We start from the raw sequence: 8,504 nt of genomic DNA on the forward strand, positions 1-8,504 counted from the left end.
AAACATAACATTAATTTTCATTGTTAATGCTGATGATACTCAATTATATTTATCAATTAAAACAAATGAATCTGATCAGCTAATTAAATTGGAAACCTGCCTCAGGGATATTAAATCCTGGATGTTTCACAATTTCTTAATGTTGAACAGTAACAAAACTGAAGTCATTATTATTGCGCTGAAGCATCTTAGAGAGGATTTCTCTAACATTGCAATTCACTTAGATAGCATTGCTCTATCCTCCACCAATGAAGTCCGGAACTTGGGAGTGATTTTTGATCAAGATCTGTCTTTTGATTCTCATATTAAGTCTGTATCCCAGACAGCCTTCTTTCACTTGCGAAATATTACTGAAGTTAGAAATTTCTTATCCTTTAAAGACACAGAAAAAAATCATTCATGCCTTTGTTACTTCTAGATTAGATTACTGCAATTCCTTATTATCGGACTGTTCTAGCTCCTCAATTTGGACTCTACAGTTAATTCAGAATGCAGCTGACCGCATACTGACTTGAACTGGGAGGAGAGAATGCATCTCTCCTGTCCTAGCATCATTACATTGCCTCCCGATTAATTCGAGAATACAATTCAAACTCCTTATGATTACTTATAAAGCTCTCCACTGTAAGGCTCCATCTTACATTGAAGATCTTATCGAAGTGTATCACCCACCCAGGGTCCTTCGATCCGAGGATGCAGGATTTCTGGTGACCAGTCGGGTAGAATAGGAGACAGAAGCTTCAGCTATCTGGCCCCTTTACTCTGAAACGAACTCCCAGCCTCGGTCTGGGGGGCAGACACCCTTAGCTTATTTAACAGTAGACTAAAAACTCTCCTCTTTGATAGAGCTTACAGTTAGAAATAACACACACCCCACCAAATATGCTGCTATAGGCTTAGGCTGCTGAGGGTATTTTTCTCCGTCTCTCCCATTAAAGGGAGATACTCTGGAGCTCCCGTCACTTTTCCTTCTTTATCTTTCTATGCTCCTAGAAGTTATTACTACTGTCAAATCACACACTTTGTCTGCACGATACTGCCGCTGTCTTTGTGCCTCTGTTACACAGGTGGAGAACACGGATGGAAGACAGGATATCCAAAGGCCTGGAAATCCCGCCCCCAATTCAGCGACAGCGCACTATGGACCTTAAACTCAAACCGGCCTATCTGCCACCCTCTCACTCTCTCTCTCCTTCTCTCTTTTACATGACCTATCTCTATCCCCAGTGTATTTCTCTTTCCCAACCAACAGGTCAAGGCGGATGACCGCCCTCCAGAGCCTGGGTCCTGGGTCCTGTCCGGAGTTTCTTCCTCAGTGAGGGAGTTTTTCCCCGCCATGGTCACTTATGCTTTCTGTGGAGGGCATTGTTGGCTTTCTATCTGTAAAGCGCTTTGAAATGTCGTCAGATGTGATTAGGCGCTATATAAATAAAAGTTGATTGATTGATTGATCAAAGCACTAGCTTTGATCTATGGTCTTACTCACATTGGCCTTCTCCCTCGTCTTTCTATCTTATTCGGTTCCTGAGTGTACAAAAGTTGAAATTTGACCTTGACTTAGTTCTTTGCCGCTTTTTTTTTTCTATCTGCAACGGTTGCGAAGATATTTGGTGGACATAAAAACTAACAAATGGACGAACAAACGAACGATCACACGAACCCTGACAATTACAATACATCACCGCTTTGAAGCAGGATGTAATAACAGTACAGTAAGAGATTGAATATTACTGGAAGCAAAAGGCAGTTTTGCCTTATCCTGTTTTTGATCAACAGTAACAGAAGCTCCAGTACACATGCTGCTGTATTCTAAGACCAATGGGTACAATACATGATTTTCCTTCATTTGACGTGCTTCAAACACTCAATTTTTTGCTCAAGATGTTTATTGTTGACAGTCCTATTCATATTCCTTTAGCACATTTGATTTAATTTTAAATTAATGGCTTTTTCACATGCTGTTATTTCACTTTTCAGAGTTAAAGATCAGTAACAATGAATGCTTGAGGTACTGTAAAGATATTAAACATTAAAACATAAAATGTTGATATAAGAAGAGAGAAATATGATAATAAAATTAAAATAAAGTAAAAAAGCAGGACATTTGGATAAGTACAAATGATATCTGTTATGGTTTAGGCAATCTGAAAAAAACCTTCTTTTTTTTCCTGACCTATACTCTCATTTGTCCAGGGTTTTTCAATTTTATAATGACAGTGCAATATATGGACTTATAATACTGATGTACAGTATATGAATAGTGTATGCGGCATAGATTTGTGCAAATCAAGAAAAAAATCAATTATAATAATATCTATCTATCTAAATCTGTATTTCCTGATTATATTTATGATTGATTGACATGTGATTTGCACATCTCTTAGCCAAACTTGTTTTAAATTATTTTTAAAAAGTTATTTAAATTTAAAAAAAAAATAATATTCCTGGATCCAGAGAGTCACGTCAGCATGTTCAGCTACTACGTCTAGAGGAGCGAGTGACGTTTGACGTAAACTGATTTACGCTTGGCGTGATGACGTAACACAGCAACCGGCATGGCGACAGGGACGCTCTGCTTCTCAATTGCTTATGAGTTAGACTGTTTCCTTGTCGCTATTTGAATATTTTACGCCGTTAAAATGTCAACCGTTGAATACATTGTAGTTTCCGTGTATATCCAAACTTTGTCGACGCTGCTGCAGACTATTTCTCGGGAACATGGGCTCTGTTTATTGTAACATGGAATCGAGGATAGGTAAATAAAAAGCGTTACAGCAAGCCTTAGCATGGTTACAGTTAGCATGGCTAATTGATCTGTAGAAAAACAAAAAAATACAAGTTTTAAACAGGCAACCAATTAAATATGAACTCCTGTTGAAAGCGTATACACATTTTAATATACTGATTGTGTCACGAAAATTGTGTCATTTTGCATCGCTTGCTCTCTAGTTACATCCGAAACTCCTATCCAAGACGGTTACAGCTACATGTTACGTCCGCTTGCGATTTAGCTTGGTTCATGTTTACGTGATGTTTTTTCCTTTTTGTGACAGTGATACTAGTTAGTACTCTCAATCAAAATTTGATATTCTAAACACAAAATGAATGCTTAATTTAAATCAAAGTATGAATGATTAACGTTTGGCCGATTAAAAGATATAAACTTTATTATTTCTAGATTGTTTGTTTACATTTAATTAGAACCCCGTTTCCATAATTGGGACGTTGCAAATTTTGATTTGCAAGACAAGAATTAATGTAGACTAAGTTTCATTAAAACTCTTGTTCATTTTAGGGAGTGTATCACCTGGACTCAGGTGCAGCTCTACTATGAGACAGCAGACTTGGAAAAGGAGCTGTATGTATTAAAATGTTGAGAATTATACTTAAAAGGCAGACAAATAAGTACTGGTCATTTTATAAGCACTCTTTTTTTTGTTTCTGTAGCTTTTTATTCTAGCTCCTCCACCAAGTTGACACAGTCCATCATTAAAGACCATATGATGTCTCATTACAAAAAGGTTTACTCAGCTAAAGGTGAATTGCATGACAAGAATTCATTCATTGTGATTTTACTGTGTTAATCAAATTCAACTCCTTGCATTCATATCATTGTATTTTAAGCGTAAGACTTGTCTCTTATCAAATAATACATTTTATAATATAAATATTTGATATAAATATTTAAATAATATTGTTGTAATCCAACATTTTTACTTTGTTCAACAGCTGCCATCGATGCCTCAGTACCTAAAAGCTTGACACATAGTGTAAAGTGTAAGTACCCATGTATAACATTAATTATCAAAACATTAGTTCTATTTCTAAAATGTGAAATTACATATTCTTCCAAGTAGTGTTTGTTTAGCACTTAGTTTTCTCATATTAAATTACATTCTCCCCTTCCCCTACCTGAAATTTCCAAATGAAAATATTTTTCTATGTTGTCAACCCTGTGCATATCAGACCATAGAGATGTGATGTGAGGTGTTACTGTATTTTATGAATGAATAATATGTCCCTGTGCATTACTGTTAAAAATGCAGAAGAGGTTGTTATGTAAAAAAATGTTACATTGGGTTTGAGAGGCTGCTCTGCTGCTAGTGTGATAGTTCCGTGATTCACAGTTAGCTGTTTTGTTACAGTAAGTTTATTTTTTCATAATTTGTTTGTAGACAATGACCAGAAAAGACAGGAGCACATATGGAAATTTGGTCGTCCACAATCAGCCCACACTTTCTCACAGAGGAATAGCAGAGCTTCCTGTTCCTCAGCCCAGGTAAGAAATCAAGTCGAGTTGTGTATGTGTTTTGATAACGTCATGTAATACCAACACATCCTACCCAGTATTCCTGGCATTGCTTGAAAAGAAAGCTTGATGATCACAAACTTCAACAAGCTGTAACTGCAGCCTGTTTATTATTAATGAGTCGTAACTGCTCAGTGTGTTTGATTAGTAATTAAATACAAAATGTATTCTTTTTAGGGTCAATTTTATGATGACAACCATTACTTCTGCTCAAGTAGTTCCACAGTGTCCAGCCCGAGGCTCGGAACCTCCTTTCACCCAAAAGACATAACTAAAGTCAGCTCACAGAACCGGATGCATCGTTCCTGCCCAGGTTCGGAAATAAAGTACCGGAGCCCAGGCATGACTCCACTGAGAAAGCATTCAGCCACTTCGCTGTCAATCTCAAGAGATGAGAGTTGCTACAAGACGTTTGAGGACCCTTGTCAGAAGACATACAAAGGAGACCTGCTAAAGAAACATTCACAGAAGTTCACCCAAGAAAAACCTTTCACCCCTAAGACACTGAAATCAGATAAGAGTTCTTTCCTTTCAACATACCGCTACTACAGAGCACCACGGAAAAAATCATCTCAGGTTTGCCCTCAGTCAGGAATGATGCACCAAGAAACATCTGAGTAAGTCTCAAAGGAAGACGTAGGCATGTGTTTTTGAAATAATCCACGTAACATAACTAACACATAATCTAATGCATTGGAAATAATTCACACTCTTTTTTTGTGCAGCACTAATGACAAGGAAGACACACACACAATTTATGATTCATCTCAGGTAATATACAACCTGTTAATATTTATTTGGAAATAAATAAAAGAGTAGATCCAGATTAAAAAAATTTTTTTTTTTGTTAAGCATTGGGAAATAAAGTTCCTACGTATACAACACCTTCAGATCTGATTTCCCCTCGGAATGGGCATGGGCCTGGAAAAAAAATGACAAGCAGATCCACAATTTTAATATCTTTAATCAACACCGTGAGATATTTTTCAACATTTTCTATAATCAATAAACACTTAACTGATTCCCAAAAAACTGGGTGGAGGCGTGTGTAGTTCAGCTCAGGAATGTTAAAGAAATGTATGGGATTGGCAGAGTTAGGCTCGCTACTGAGATTCATTGCAATTTTGACGAGTATCTGGCCATGTCTTCCAAATAGCATAAAGTCTTTACTTGTTATTTCGGAGGAATGGGCTGTAGCTACTTAAGTATTACGCACACTGCCTGTACAGGATGCAGTTCTGTGGAACATTATCCATATAAAGATATAGTGAGGTATAATTATTTGTGTCTCAAGGTCAGTAATCATGGTTCACTGCTCCTTGAAATAGAACTGAAACTGAATAATTAGCTACCACATTGAACATTTGCTCATGACTGAGCTTAGCCCTGGCAATGCTGAATGTTTCTCCTCATTCATAGTTTTTCTTTGTGACAGGGATTGAACACAGAGCATGAGTGGTCTGGTGATGAATTCTTAGAATCTCGGCAGCAGTGTCTAGCAAACAACAGTAGAGATTTACCAGTAAATTTCTGTGGCTCATCATCCAGGTAACATAATTAATATGAATTGCATTCTTGCATTTAAATATCATTATACCATTTTTAGTGTTTGGAGTTCACTCCTAAAATGATTCAAATCTCATCTTGTAGAGTCACACCAAAAGGTGGGAAATCTACCATGAAGAATATAACTGCTGAGTAAGTTCTCTTTGATCATTAGTGAACAGATTTTAGCTGATATATTTAGAAATTGCCATGTTTGCATGTTGAGTAGACAGAATGACGCTTCATGACTCATCTAAAATAAGGTGTGTTATGCGATTAATGTCCATCTGCTCTTCAACAGGGAGGAAGAGTTAATGTACCTTGAATTCATTTCTGCAGTAACAGAGGATGTCGCGTCCAGACAGTTCATCTCTGAAAAGTGTGTAATCTTTTTAACATCTGCTTTCTATACACTACTTGATATGAGTGATTACTGTAGTGTAATTATCTCTTTATTCTCCCAGGGTTATCGACCGGGTGATAAAGCGTCATATTGACATGAATCGAAATTGGCTTGATGAGGTAAGTTTGAAACTTCAAGCAAAATAAATGCTACCTTTATGCTACATACGTTGGCCTCACTTTTATTGTACCTGCTTTTTGTTTGTCATTTACATTTGAAAACCTGGTACCTGGTGCTGTTTTCAAGGTTCAAAGTAAGCCAAAGCGCTACTAAATGCAATCATAGTAGTACTGTTGATGACTGACTCACCATGACTGTGTGTTGTCAGGTCACTGACAGATAGGGCGAATATTAAGAAAGCCCAGACCAAAGGGTTTCAGGTAATGCAATGCACTGAATGCAGTCATTGCTCTTAATGTATGCATCGTTTGTAATGGGAACGCTGAAAGCCATGTTGTGATCAATGGAGGAGGTAAGTACAATTTTTTGTTTGATGACATGGCACCTGTGTGTGTCATATTGGAAATTACATCATGGTATGTTTGTGGGGTATTGCTATGGAGACCAGCTATTCCAAGAGAGTACGACAAGGTGAGCTGAGACTGTGTAAAAGAGACACTAGGGGTGACAACATTCTTTCATGTGCCAATGGAATGGCCATTTAGAGGTAATTGGGGTTCATTGTCTTGTCTAAGATAACACCTAGGTGACTGCCCTTCTTTGTCATGAAAATACTTTGTTTAAAACTCAAAATAGTAAAAAGAAGTTTTGAAAATTTTTAATTCTGATTGCATTGTTTGTTTTAGGGTAAAATGCACCACCTTCTGGAAGAACTGCGTAAAGATTTCCAAGAGCCCGCCAACACATTCCGCGCAGACTTTGAAAGGAAGGATAATACTCTGCTTGATGCATTCCTACCACACCTGAAAACAGGGAAGAGACAAATGAAAACCAAAGAAAACACAGGCCGGTCCCTCGATGCCTCACTTTCTGAATACTACAATTCAACAGGTTATGCTGAGCCCTTATTTGTGTCTACACCCACACCCTCTTTGGAAAGGACTCCTTCACGTACAAGAATAAATGAAAGGGAAGGAGAGAATGATAATCTGGGGAAGGTTATTAGTTCTCCTTGGCTCGGTAAGCATCTTTTGTGTGATGAAAGAATCAGCGAAGATGGCTCGCTTCAAAATCAAACAGGAGGCAATGAAGGCCATGAATATGCTTCTATAACCAATGGCAAAAGATTCCATCAAGATCAGACTGAGGTTAGTCGTGATGAACAGTCCAAAGAGCTTGAGGATCTCGGGAGATATTTGTCTGCAGCACTTGAAGTGTCCAGTGGCTCAGTGGAGGCCACTGAGGAGCACTCAAAGGCAGTCCCTTCTAATAGTGATGATGAGTTCTGAGCTTTACTATATTCATGGATTGATTGATTGTCATTCAGCATTGTTGTAGTTTTTTTTTTTTGTCTTTGAGAGTTTGTCAATTGTAGAACCTAATTTAAGTATAGTTTTGTAAATGTGAATTAACACTGGTTGAGTATTGTATGTTTTTAACCATTCCTCTAGTATAGTGTTGTAGTCCTACTCTGCGTTTCATCTTTTAACAAAGGCACAATGAAACTTTCAAATAAGCAAACAAGATTTTGCAAGTACACTGAATACTTGAATGTCTAACTTTTAATATCCTACTTGAATTTGAGATCTTTGGTTAGCTCCACTGATGAGTTTTACATGGTCCAAAGCACTGCGCAGGTGTCACATGAAATGAATTTGTAAATAATAATCTTTATTTTGAGTAGATTGTAATGTGCCTAGAAAGTTTTAAGCATGATGTAGCAGCAATTTACGTTTTTTCTTTCTTTTTTTTTTTTTTAGAGAAAATGTTTTTTATGCAGAAACTTACATTGTTGTGTTTTACTTGAGATATGCTTCTGACACATAGCTGCAATGAGGTACCAGAAAGTGTCTTACAATTTTATCGCAATAAATTTTCTATTTTCCTCCAGATGAATGTTTGAATCTTTAATAATGTGTTATACACTGGTAATTCTCCTGCACGCACATGCTATCCCGGGCCATTATTTTACATTAGGGCCATTTTGCAAGCAGTAACTGGAAAAGTGTTACACAATATTCCGTGTTTGCTATTCCATCTGTCCATCGATGTAAAGGGTAAGCAGGTGACTGAGCAGCAGTTCCAGACAGCTGTCCCATTTTCAGCATTTTCGCTGCTCGGCATTCC

The 8,504-nt window shown here is 37.4% G+C and overlaps 1 protein-coding gene across 1 annotated transcript; it reads left to right on the forward strand.

Annotated features, from left to right (window-relative positions):
- The first annotated feature begins 2,560 nt into the window (after positions 1-2,560).
- spata7 (spermatogenesis associated 7) lies at positions 2,561-8,261 on the forward strand. Its single transcript, XM_068338951.1, has 12 exons — positions 2,561-2,755; positions 3,296-3,358; positions 3,448-3,537; positions 3,730-3,777; positions 4,176-4,279; positions 4,487-4,926; positions 5,035-5,080; positions 5,745-5,857; positions 5,960-6,007; positions 6,156-6,233; positions 6,319-6,376; positions 7,064-8,261. The coding sequence occupies exons 1-12, from the start codon at positions 2,719-2,721 to the stop codon at positions 7,664-7,666; spliced, it is 1,728 nt and encodes a 575-aa protein (XP_068195052.1). The 5' UTR covers positions 2,561-2,718; the 3' UTR covers positions 7,667-8,261.
- Positions 8,262-8,504: the final 243 nt, after the last annotated feature.

Source organism: Antennarius striatus, chromosome 17, assembly GCF_040054535.1.
Source record: "Antennarius striatus isolate MH-2024 chromosome 17, ASM4005453v1, whole genome shotgun sequence".
Taxonomy (NCBI): domain Eukaryota; kingdom Metazoa; phylum Chordata; class Actinopteri; order Lophiiformes; family Antennariidae; genus Antennarius; species Antennarius striatus.

Coding starts and splice junctions, on each gene's coding strand:
- spata7 (XM_068338951.1), top strand. CDS start 2,719: ATGGGCTCTGTTTATTGTAACATGGAATCGAGGATAG. Junction 4,280..4,486: donor CTTCCTGTTCCTCAGCCCAG/GTAAGAAATCAA, acceptor TATTCTTTTTAG/GGTCAATTTTATGATGACAA. Junction 5,858..5,959: donor TTCTGTGGCTCATCATCCAG/GTAACATAATTA, acceptor CTCATCTTGTAG/AGTCACACCAAAAGGTGGGA.